General features: G+C 45.0%; 1 protein-coding gene across 5 annotated transcripts in view; it reads left to right on the top strand.

Moving 5' to 3' along the window:
* CLPB (caseinolytic mitochondrial matrix peptidase chaperone subunit B) overlaps positions 1-12,479 on the top strand; it is a 136,689-nt gene that overhangs the window by 19,294 nt on the left and 104,916 nt on the right. For 3 of the 5 annotated variants that reach the window (XM_040964429.1, XM_040964431.1, XM_040964430.1), the window contains exon 3: positions 5,272-5,358. The exons of 1 other annotated variant lie outside the window; for it this stretch is intronic. In XM_040964429.1, coding sequence (XP_040820363.1) covers positions 5,272-5,358 — 87 coding nt within the window. The remainder of the gene's footprint in view (positions 1-5,271; positions 5,359-12,479) is intronic. One more of the 5 variants, XM_040964433.1, reaches the window with a different exon arrangement.

Below are 12,479 nucleotides of genomic sequence, written 5' to 3'. Positions count from 1 at the left end.
AGATCTGTGTAGATCAGTGCTGGAGGTGGCCATTCCTTCAGACCTCAAGCCCTCCCTGTGCCCACTGCTGTGGCAGGCCTGGCAGTGCAAAGATGAACACAGAACCTCGTTTTTAGAGAAACACACTGACTCTGACTTCTGAAGATGTGACCACTGTGTTGACACAGACTAGCATGAGGTTTTGGTAGCCACAAATCTGTTAGGGAAGGTGTCTTAGAGGAAGATACTTTAAGATCTTTTCCTGAGGAAGTTCTCTTTCCTTTAAAAAAAAAAAAAAAAAGTTTGAGTATGATCACTGTTACAAGAACCATCACAGGACCTCCAGCAATATGGAAGCTTCCACAGCTAAGAAAAGTGAAACTGCCTGCTCTCCCCGCCCTGTGCGCTGGTGCCTATAACTGCAGCGTGCAGCCTCGGGACTCCCGTAAGAGCAGACCCTCTGACTCCTTCCTCTCTGTGATCTCTCTATCCCAGATGGCCTGCCTTGTTCCTCTTGTCTCAGGATTTTAGACAGCTTATCTCTCCACAGGTGATTTCTTCTATCATCCTAGTTGCCTCGGCCACTTCTTTAATGTGGGGTGAACAATAATTGGAAAATAACAATAGAAGTGTTGGCTCTTTTGTTTGTGTAGTTCTTTTTGCATACTGAGTATTTTTACTTCTTTAGTACATGTATGATATATAGCAGGGGTGGTGAGGGTAACAGATGCAGGAGCAGGCTGAAAGCAGGAACTATCACGTCAATGAGGCTGTCACTTGTCCACAGCTCCCCACCCAGCACGTGACGGGGTCTGGTCTGAACCAGGGTCTTTCCTGTCCCACTGCATCACCTGAGCTGTACCAGAGCGTAGTTCCCCCTTAGTTTCAGCCTGCATTAAACATCCTAGTCTTCATCGCAGGGATGATGGAATCCTAACCTTTTCGGAGACACCATGCTCTGTCACAAGCATTGCTCTTTTTAAGAGAGATTAATTCACTTGCTACATTTTGGTCCCTTGGTGAAAATCACTGTGGAGAGCAAGGGTGGCTTTCTGCAGCCTTCAGTTCTCTGGGGCTTTTTCAGCCACTCGCAGCTGGTTCGGACTTTGAAATAACTTCCTCCCCAGCTGGCCTGGGACTTTGAAATAACTGCCTGCTGGGCATTCACTTGCAAAACACCAAAAAGGGATGGAGGGAACCTGGCTTGTGAAATCCTAACTTTAGTGGCTGCTCCCTGTAGAGGGAAGCTGGAGAGGACTCCAACTAGCTGTCCAAGAGGAATAGTTGTTTGTCTTTGGGTTTGCTTTTGGAAGATTCTGTGATGTTGTGTCCCTTCTGTTTCTTAGAACTGCCTTGCACAGGAGAGCCCAGATACATAGCTAGTAAGCCGGGGAGCCTTGCACTGCAGACTGTTGCTATTTGCTGTTACAGTTCAGCCAAAAGAGCTAGCTCCCAGTCAGGAGGTTTAGATGGGGCTTGCAGGCTCGGTGAAGAACGCTGAGCTGTGTGACCTCTTCATCGTTTTCACTCCTGTGGAGCTGGCAGGAGTTGGTCCTGCAGCTCACAGACATGATCTGCCTGCCTGGGGTGTTTGACTACTAGGTAACAGGGCTGGTATTAGAACCCAGGACCCCTGACTCTGATAACAAGCTGAGGGAAGCTACCATTGCCAGCAGTCCTTTCTCTTACAAAGAAATCCTGCAAATACTGATGATACAACCCCAGAATGCAGGCAGCTTGAAATTGTTGGTGAGCATCACAAATTAAAATAATGTTGTGGGGCCCCGTATGGAAGTCCTCGCCTTGCACAAGTAGGACTCCCTACTTGTGGCCTGGGAAGTCAGCCGAGGATGGTCCAAAGCCTTGTGATCCTGCACCTGTGTGGGAGACCCAGAAGAGGCTCCTGGCTCCTAGCTTCGGATCAGCACTGGTCTGACCGTTGCTGCCACATGATGAGTGAATCAGTGGACAGAAGATCTTCCTCTCTGTCTCTCCTCCTCTCTGTATATTTGACTTTCCAATAAAAACAAATCTTAAAAATAAAATACCCATCTGTTTTAAAAAAAAAAAACAACATTTTGATAACCTTTATATTCATTAGACAGGCAGGAATGAGGAAGCTGGCTGCTCCCCCAAGTGTTGGCAGAGAAGGAGGTACCCAGAGGTACCACTGTCCTGCTGATGGGAGGGAGCAGGTATTTTGGAAAGGACCATGCACTGCTAGGTCACATTAGTGTCCTAATAGCCTAGTCTGTTTCAGGACTGTGCTCACACGATCCAAAGGGGACATGCAAGGGGAGGTTCTTGAAATATTGCTTTTGCTGCTGAGATAGGTGGACACCAGGGTGAGCATGCTGGGAGGCCAGAGAGAGAAAATGTCATGATGTATCCAGGACTCCTTATCCCCATTTTCTTTCAACATTTGTTTTTATTTATCTAAAAGACAGGATTATACAGAGAAACAGATTTCCCAATTGCTGGATTGCTCCCCAAGTGGCTGCAGGAGCTGGGTTCTGCTAGGTCAAATCCAGGAGCTTACAGTTTCTTTGAGCTCTCCCATATGGGTGACAGGGGCCATTTTCTGCTGCTTTTCCTAGGTGCATCAGCAGGGAGCTGGCTGGGAAGTGGAGCAGCCAGGACTCCAACTAGTGCCCATATGGGATCTACTGTCTCATGTGATGGCTTAACTCACTGCACCGTAATACCAGACCCCAATCACCATTTTTTATTTTCCTTCAGATTCAGCCTACTGAAGCTATTTGATCATTTTTCCCCCTTCAAAACCTTGAATGACAACCCTGCTATCTTTAGTAAAAGGCTATCGAATATAAATTTTCTTCCCATTGCCAGCTTTAGTCAGTTGACTGTGGCTTATTGAAGTATGTGTTAGGGAAGATTCTGAGGTTCTTCCAAAGGCTCCACAAGAAAAAGCAGCTGAGAGGATTGTTGCTATCCGTCTTAGGCACAGGAGTCAGGCATCCATCAGCCCTTCCCACTGAGATTTTATCCCAGGGCCCATTACGATATCACAGGAGTTATTGAACTCATGGACATCATATATTGAAACAAACAAAAAAATTGAATATCTGTGTGTTCTGTGTTGTTTTCTGCAGGAATTTTTGTCATATCCTCACGAGAATTTACAGTTCAAAAAAAGCCAATACTCACTGCCTGGGCCTGCTGCTGTGGCATGAGACCCTGTGTAGACCCAGTATGTCTCCACAGTTATCACTGCTGTGCACCGTCACTCAGAGAGTCTGCCTGAGGCCTCTTGATTTTGCCTTGCCTGCCCCCAGCCAAGTCTTTTCCTCAGAAAACTGAGTTTGTTCAGCCTGCCCTGATTGCCTTATCCTTTTTGGATTGAGGTCTGTTCCATCAGAGCCACTGTTGGTATTAGCCTGTTCTGGGAGGACCCGGGAGCTTTTTAAATTAAGAGAGAGGTGTTATGATAAAAATGTTTGGCTGACAGAAAATCCAGTGCTGGGGTTCTCAGCCCCCTGACAATTTTTGGCCATAGAAATTATCTTTGCCCAGCAGAGGTTGAGTAATAAATGGACCTGGACTTGCTCAGGAGTCCTCCAGACCTGAGGTCAGTGCTGAGGGCTCCCCAGCCTGCTCTCCTGACATTTGCCTTCCTATTTTGTGTCCCGATCCTGCCAGATCTCGGTTAGGGTGCTGTAGTCTTCACAACCCCCTCTTGGTGAGGAGCTGATCCCATTTCCTCGACTGATTGCCTCTTTGGTCCAGCTCTAAACCCTTTATCATCACGCTGATAGAGAGGCCTTCCTGGTCTTTGAGACCAGATCAGGTTCCCTTGTGCACCTGTGGTCCCCATTTGCAGCACTCGTGAGAAGTATAGTTCTGTGCCTGCTGGGATGCCTGTGTTGTTTACTGCCTACCTATAGTAAAAGGCACGCAGCCATCCCAGCAGAGCAGGATGAGTGCTGTATGATGTTTCTCAGCCATCCTCCCAAGCCTTAGCTACCTGTTGGCAGCACACGGGCTTAGTGGGCTGGTACAGGAGAGCGTTTCCTCAGCTTGGGACTCACAATCGTGTGAGGAGTCCCAGCCACACCTTTGGACTCTTCTCATCACCCCTTGGGGTTGAACTGCTCCAAAGAGTAGACCTTCCCAATTGCCTGGCCCTTCTGCCTTTTCCTCACAAGGAGATGCTGGTGGTAGGTGAATCACTCCTAACCCTGCATCTTCCCCTTTCCTGGCACAGTTGTCTCTGATTTTGTGCTGGACCAAGCCCTACCACTAAGTTATTTGCTTCCCTGAAATGAACCCCGTGTCTCCTCACCCAATCAGCATCTAGCATGGGATCAAGCACGTGTATATTGATTTGCTTTCAATAGTTCAGTCTTGGTCTTTCACATCACTTGTAGGCAGGCTCTGTCTAGAGAAGATGTTGTGAGGCAAGAAGGGGTGAGAGCTTTAGTCATTACTGACATGATTTCTAGTCACTGTACTGCCCTGTGCTGGTTGTGTGACATTGAGAAAGTCATATCTTCATTGAGCCTGCCTCCCCATCCCTGAAAAAACTCCTTGGGTTGATCAAAGAGTAGGTGACTACAGAGTGTCTGTGACACATGCTCAGTAGGAGTGGGTTGTTGCTCCTCTTCTCTCTACCCCACATCGTAAGGCCCCTCTTCCTGGGACCCAGAGTCCAGACTGAGTAGTCTACTTTAAATCCTGTGCTTGCTAATTGGCCCAACAATATTGAACTGTGTACATGGCAATGACAAAGGTGGAAATGGGGTGCGAGTCAGCATTTCTAACTTTTTGGTCCATCTTTCCTAGTGTAGAAGGACTGTGAATTACCCAACACCACAGTATGGTTCAGTTTGAAGAATCAATCCTGTACACTGGGACTTGCTTAGCTATAGATAAGACCCAGCCTTAGGCATCGTGCTAGGTTAAGGAGCAGTTAAGGAGAGATGGGTGGACTGGATGAGTCAAGGAAGGCTTGTCAGGAGGTGTCACAGCGCAGGAGAAGGGCTGAGTGCTGGTGTGGGGATGGAGGATGGGGAAGACTCGTTGTGTTCTCAAGAGGCTGTCAGCAGGGACACTGGGAGGGCGGGGGGAGACAAGATGAAAAAGGCCTTGGGCTGTGAAGACCAAAGGAGCTGGGGCTGAGCATTTGAGTCTTCAAGGCCTCTTTCTAGACTCACTCAGCCTCACTGATTGTTGATTATCACTCCCTATTTATTGACTGTCACTTCTTCTGTCGTTATTTCCACCTCTATTTGGGATGAGCCATACACTGGAAATAATCTTTTGTCTGTTTAGGTTATTGTCAGAAGGTGCAGATGTCAACGCAAGGCACAAACTTGGCTGGACGGCGCTCATGGTGGCTGCCATCAACCGGAATGACAGGTAAGAATCTCCTTCAACATGGGGCCTCTCAGCTGGGACTCTGCAGACAGCCAGCCTGAATGTTCTCACGCTTGCCTGCCCTCACCAGCATGCACAGGGTGCCCTGGACCCACTGTAGATGGGGAGAGGGAAGGCGTAGCTTTGGATCTGAATGCGCCATCATTCACTGGCTTTGTGACCTGTGACAAATCATTTGCATTGTTGTAGCAACTAAATTTTTCTTAAGATTTATTTAGTAAAGATTTATTTATTTGTATTGGAAAGGCAGATTTACAAAGAGAGGGAGAGAGAGAGAAAGATCTTCCATCTGCTGGTTCATTCCCCAAGTGACCACAATGGCCAGAACTGAGCTGATCTGAAGCCAGGAGCCTGGAGCTCCCAAGTCTCCCAGGCAGGTGCAGGGTCCCCAGGTTTTGGGCCATCTTTACTGCTTTCTCAGGCCACAAGGAGGGCACTGGATGGGAAGTGGAGCATCTGGAACATGAGCTGGCACTCATATGGGATCCTGGCACATGTGGGGGAAAGATTTACAGATTAAGCCATTGTGACCAGACTTGCAACCAAATGTTTGAAATCCTGTCATAGGCGATAGAGTGTACATGCAAGTTCTCATTTTCTTGTTATCTACCATCTATTTGTGTTGTGAAGTCTGCAGTCACTGCCCCTTCTGAGAGGGCCAGTGTGCCGTTTTGCTATCCACTATTACACAGTACTCCATTCTCTTGGGATTAGAATGATTTTATGAAGATCAAAGTAACCCACTTTGTTTCTAGAGTTATCTTTGAGTTTCAACAACCCCAAAAATATATGAGCCTAGAGAGTTAACATGATTTGTATCAAGTCACGTGGATTTGTATCGAGTCACTTGGTTGGCTGCTGGCAGACTTTGGTGTTTTGTTCTGTGTCACACTGATGCTCCTGATGCCAGACCCAAGCCCAGTGTTGGATGCTGACTTTCCATCCCAGTCTGTGACAGTCCTGCCCTGGAGGCTCCTTTCATAGTTGGAGTTACCAATTTTAATTTTAATTCTCCTTCAATGAGTTTTCTTTTGTTTGTTTATCGAACTTACTTGAGAGGAAGAGCTGGGGAAGGAGGTGGATAGAGAAAGAGAAATCTTTGAACTACTGTTGGTTCATTCCCCAGATGGCCATAGCTACTGGGGCTGGGCCAGACTGAAGTCAGGAACCTGGAACTCCTTCCAGGTTTCCCATGTGGTTTGCAGGACCCCAAGCTCCTGAGCCATCTTCCACAGCTTTAGCAGGTACATTAGCAGGGAGCCGGATCAGAAGTAGAGCAGCCAAAATTTGAACTGGTGCCCATAGGAAAGATGGCTCAAATTGCTGAGCCACAACACGGGCTCCTCAAGAATTCATTGAAGATTTTGGGCCCAGCATGGTAGCCTAGTGGCTAAAGTCCTTGCTTTGCATGTGCTGCAGGATCCCATATAGGTGTCAGTTCTAATCCTGGCAGCTCCGCTTCCCATCCAGCTCCCTCTTGGGACCATGCATCCACATGGAAGACCCAGAGGATGCTCCTGGCTCCTGGCTTCGGATTGGTGCAGCTCCGGCCATTGCAGCCACTTGGGGAGTGAATCAATGGACAAAAGATCTTCCTCTGTCTTTTCTCTGTATGTTTGCCTTTCGAATAAACAGATTTTTTTAAAAAAATTCTTTGAAGATTTTGTTTACTAGTCCTGGCCATCTTTGCTTTCATAAATAAATAAATAAATAGCAATGAAATTGAGATTTTTGCAATATAGGAGTGATACTGCTTCAACTTAGCCTGGGAGATTTAGCCGAATTTTAGACACGTCTGTTTGCATTGCTTTTGTATTATAAACTTCTTTTCATTCAATTTCCTTGTTGGCTTTATCTCTAAGCACTTACTCTTTAAGAGAAAAATTGATATAGATAGTCTTAGATAATGCTTGCATGTGAGAGACCCGGTTGTGATTATTAGTTGAATTTCACAGCTTAATGACAATTTGTTTCACCCTTGGAAATTATTTCTCCAGACATTTAGTAATCGCCTACTCTGAGCAAGGCCCTGTGCTAGTCTTCACTGATCTTGGGAAACTTGCAACCTAATGCAGGAAAAAAACACATGTAAAAGCATAAGGTATCCTCATCAGTGATGTCAAAACAGTGTATCTAAGATGTCACTGGCCAGAGGGGCTGAGGACACTCAATCTGGCAGAGAATTTCCATTCTCCTTGTACTCTTTGGAGAATCAAATAAGATAATGAATGAATGCACCATAGGCTATAAATGATGAGTTATTGCCCCTGGTGCCCGCATTAGGCCTCTGTGACAAGCGAAACCCGGGTGTCTGTTCTCCGTGCTGACCCTCCACCCTGCCCAGCTGGCAGGCATTCCCACCCACAAGGACTAGCCAGTGGTGGTGAGGAAGGAGCCTGTTCCTTCTGTGGGTAGTGTTTTCAGGGCTGAGAATGAGTAGTAAGGCGGTATTCTTAAGAGAACTGTCAATTAGTGGTCAAATAGCTAATAAATGTGCTTGAAGGGGACACTTCTTGGTGAATCTAATGAGTTGTAGGTTTAACTGATTGTTCTGTCTTTATCCCGAGCCATTAGCAAATAAGTGATGCTTGTTGAGCAAAGTGAGAATGTTGACTTGTATTTACTTGCTTTGGTGCCTAGGACTAATTACCAGTGTTTTAAACATCCATTTTGTGCCTCTTCTTCCTTCCAGAATCAAGAAGATAGATATCTATTGTAGGTAGCATGCACTCTGGTCAGATTTATTTACTATAGAAATGTTTTTGGGCTCTACTTTTTGCATGTACTACCCTAGGTACTTGAAATAATGTTCAGTAATAAAGGAAGATTTCTGCCCACATAGAGCTGATTTCTCTACTAGTGGTGGTCCTATGGGGGAAGAGAGACAAAGACAGATTATAAACAATAAGGGGACAGGCATTGGGTCTGGAGGTTGAGACACTGTTTAAGAAACTCGTGTCTGGGGGGTTTGGTATTGGGGACAAGAGTAACTGTTTCGATTGCCCACAAAAATGAGATGAGGGTGTCTTATTTTGAGTCCTGGCTCTATTCCTAATTCCAGCTTTTTTTCTAATGAGCCCCTAGGAGGCACCAGATGATGGCTAGGTAGTTAAATCTCTGGCACTCATGTAGGAGACCTGGATTGAGTTCATAGCTTTTGGTTCTTGCCTGGCCTGGCCCAGCGCCAACTTCGGTGGGCATTTGAGGAGTGAACTAGTCAATGGGATATCTCTCTCTCTCTCTCTCTCTCTCTGTCTTTCAAACAAATAAATATAGAAATTTTAAAAAATTAAGAACAGCTTTAGAAAAGTAGAAGTCACCCACACTCCACATCGGCATACCTAGCTTCCATGTTCAGTTCTGGCTACTGGCTCCAGCTTTCTGAAGATGCAGACCCTGGTTGGCTCAAGTAGTTGGATTTCTGCCACCCACCTGGAAAATCTGGATTGAGTTGCCAGCTCCTGGCTTCAGCCCTGGGGTCCTAGCTACTGGTAGCATTTGGGAATGAACCAGCAGATGTACACTGGATCTTTCTCTCCACCTTTCAAATAAATGAATACCTATAGTATATAACTAAACTATTTGAAGGCAAGACATCCTGCAGGACAAAAGGAAAAGTAGAACTGATTAAAACAAAAATTCCAGAAATAAATTGATTGGAGTACATGGGTCTCATGGATAAAGTGCCTATGTGTGTAGCCTTGAAAGATTGCATTTGTACCACCACAGTCAGCCAGGGAGTCTTCATATTGCGGGCATGCTTATTCTCATTAATTGCCACATCTTCTGCAGTCATGTTGGCCAAGCTTGAAATTTCAGTGCTATTGAATTGGCTTTGGGTAAAGGGGTGGTATAGGGGTAGCAGAGACGTGTTCCCTCCTTTGGAATGCCTGCAGTGCATGGACTCAAGAGAAACACAGGGAGCAGCCCAGCTGTTTCACCTGCAGACACCTGTTTAGTGTGTGAAACCTTTAGGGATATAGAGTGTAACAGTCGGATTGTAGGAAATTTGTCTTCTTGTGAACTTGTATTTCTGTAGTAAATTTGTATTTGTTATTTTATTCCATTTTGAAAGGAAATGTTCTGAAGTACAGTAGCATTAAATTCAAAAAATGTGCACAGGAACTTAATTTATAATTTATTCCATTTTAGGAGGGTTTGAGTAGAATTTAAAATGCACGAATGAACAAAACAGAAGAGTTAAAACCAGATGAAGATCAGAAAGCATATTGGATCAGAAAGCTCATTTCATATGAGCCAGAAATGATTTTTCTGAAAACCGGTTTACTATTTTTATAGAGAAGAAGGTAGCAGTCACCTGAATTCCCTCTATCTGGAAATTGATCATTGTGTGAATACTCAGGTGTGTGTAGTTATACATTAAGGCTATGTTGAACTCATAAACTAGGTAGGTAGTGCAATTGAGTGTTAATTTCTGCGAAAGTTTTGACAAGACAAACAAGTAAAGACATTCCATTATTTAAGATAGAGGAGCTGTGTTCTGATGTCCCTTTGCAGTGTCATTTCTTTTATGTGGCCAGCAAACTTTTTCTGAAACTCTCCTGTGTCAGATTCTGATATGCTAGACTGTGGGAGATTGAGAGGAAGCAGTCGTAACATTTGCTTTGAGAAGCTTCCTCGGACTGCTGACATCAAGGGCTTGAGTAGTGTGGCCATTGTCTTCTGTTGCCAATCTGTCGAAGATTTACCCGCTTTATACAATCCTAGTAACAGCTTGGGTATAGTGTTGACTCAAGCAGCAGTCGTTGGGATCTGCCTCCTTCCCCACGGAGAGCTTCCTTGTAAGCCTCGTGCTACCACAACTCTTATGTAGCCTGAGTCTGGGTGCCTCGTTCTGCATTGCACTTTGACCCTGACCAACTAAAGACTTGAGTCACAGGGTCCCAGGATGATCACTGTGACTTAGCATAGCCCTCACCGGCTCGTGCAAATATAACCAGCCTTTACCTAAATTCAATTAGTTTTTCTTTAGGAAGGGAAAGAAATCCAATTTTATCAAACACGGACAGACGGTGGAAGGTACTTTGATGTTACAACCTCTCAGTGATGCTTTACTTAGTCACAAGTTCATAAGCAAGAAGGCTTAATTACTTGGGAAAACACAGGATTAAAACAGGACACAATGGCTGGGTATCCGTTCTTAGGCAACTTGATTCGAACCCATACACCCAGTTCGTGTGTGGTGCAAACTTTGATGTGTGCTATGACAAGCCACAAGTCATGACCCCTTTTGGGGGAGTCCCTTCAGATGGCATTTGCAGGATGTGTAGGCGGAGGGACAGGGCCTGCCAGGTCTATTTGTTCAACTTTGATGTCCAACCAGCCACAGGCCTCCCTGTTTGCTCTTTTACTGAGGGATGGATTGGGAGCCTCCTACCTTCCCTAGGGGACAATGGCCAGCAATGGAGTGTGACGGCTGTTGACCATTCCAGGAGCCTGGCGGACCAGAGCAGGGCTTTGGGAGGTGCAGAGCCTGGGGGGCCAAAAGCTGTAGAGGACAGTTGTTTCTCCAGATGCGGCTTCCCTTAAAGCTATTATGTTAGTGGGATGCTTATATTGGAGATAAAAATAGTCTCCTCAGTTACCAAGCACCATGTGACCCTCTTTCCGATGGCACTAAGGTATTTACAAATTGAAAGTTGTCTTTCCTATTACCTGCATTCAGTAGATGTACAGCAGGTAATAGTTGGACAGAAAAATGTGATGATAGTTCTTATAATTCCTAATCCCTCAAAAAGGAAGCTTTCATACCACATCTGATAAAGGAACCTTATCTAGACTATATAGAAAACTCTCAGAAATCAATAATAAGATAATCCAATTATCTTTTTTTCTTTTTAACTTAAAAAAATCTGTTTCATTGGTACTTGAAAGGTAGAGAGAGAGAGGGAGAGTGTGTGTGTGTGTGTGTGTGTGTGTGTGTGTGTGTAAGATGACTATCCAAATGCTTGTAAACCAGGGCTGGACTAGCCTGAAACCAGGAGCCCAGAACTCCATCCATGTTTCCCATATAGGTGGCAAAGACTCAAGGACTTGAGCCATCTGCTGCCACCTCCCAAAGTTTGCATTAGCAAGGAACTGTAACCAGGAACCAAACTTTGGTACTATGATACAGAATGCGAGCATCCCAACCACTAGGCAAGTGTATTAATTTGTGTTTATTTCTGTGTTTTAAGTTTAAAAGACAGAGAGGCAGAGATGGATTGCTCATCTGCTGATTCATTCCCCAAATTCCCTACTCATTTTCCCACATTGGGTGTCGAGGACGCAGGTGCTTGAGCCATCACTCTCGGGCTGTGCATTAGAGGAAAGCTGGAACCGGAAACAGTGCTAGAACTTGGTCTCTGGCACTCAGAAATAGGACATGGACATTCCAAGCAGCATCTTGACCACTGTGCCAAGCATTTACTACCCCTCCTCTTTTTTAAGAGAGTGTAAGATTTGAGCAGACTCTTCTTCAAGGAACAGATGGTAGCATATGTGTGAAAAGATATTCAGCATTGTTAGGCATTGGAGACATGTAAATAAAGATTATAATGAAATACCATCACACACGGACTATTTGAGCTAGAATTAGGAAAAACTGACAATACCAAGTGCTAGCAAGGATGCAGAGCAATTCCTATCATACATTTTTAATAGAAACATATAGTGGCATAACCACATTAGAAACATTTGGGCAGTTTCTCACAAAGGTAAAGCATATATTTCCCATACAACCCAACAGTACCAGCTCATAGATATTTTTCCAGGGAAAACAAAAACACAAACAAAGTCCTCTGTGCAAAAGCTTTATTTTTATTCAGCAAAAATTTGAAGCAACCTATAGATCCTTCAGTTGATCAACGCACAGACTATGTTATGTCCGTGCAGTGGAAAACTACTCACCAGTAAAAGCCAGTCACAGCCAAATTCCTCACAGGGAAATCTCAAAAGCATTATGCTGTAAAGCCAACCACAGCTAGCTACCTTTTTGAAAAGGCAGTACTATGAAGAAAAATCAAATCAGTGGTTGCCAAGGTTTGAGAGTGAGAAGAGGCGGGTATAAAGGAAATTTTGGGTAATGAAGATATTCAATATCT

The sequence above is a fragment of the Ochotona curzoniae genome, unplaced genomic scaffold, assembly GCF_017591425.1.
Source record: "Ochotona curzoniae isolate NIBS_2020 unplaced genomic scaffold, NIBS_Ocur_1.0 scaffold_3223, whole genome shotgun sequence".
Classification (NCBI taxonomy): domain Eukaryota; kingdom Metazoa; phylum Chordata; class Mammalia; order Lagomorpha; family Ochotonidae; genus Ochotona; species Ochotona curzoniae.
The sequence above is the reverse complement of the archived record's forward strand: the minus strand, read 5'-3'. Positions and strand labels throughout refer to the sequence as shown.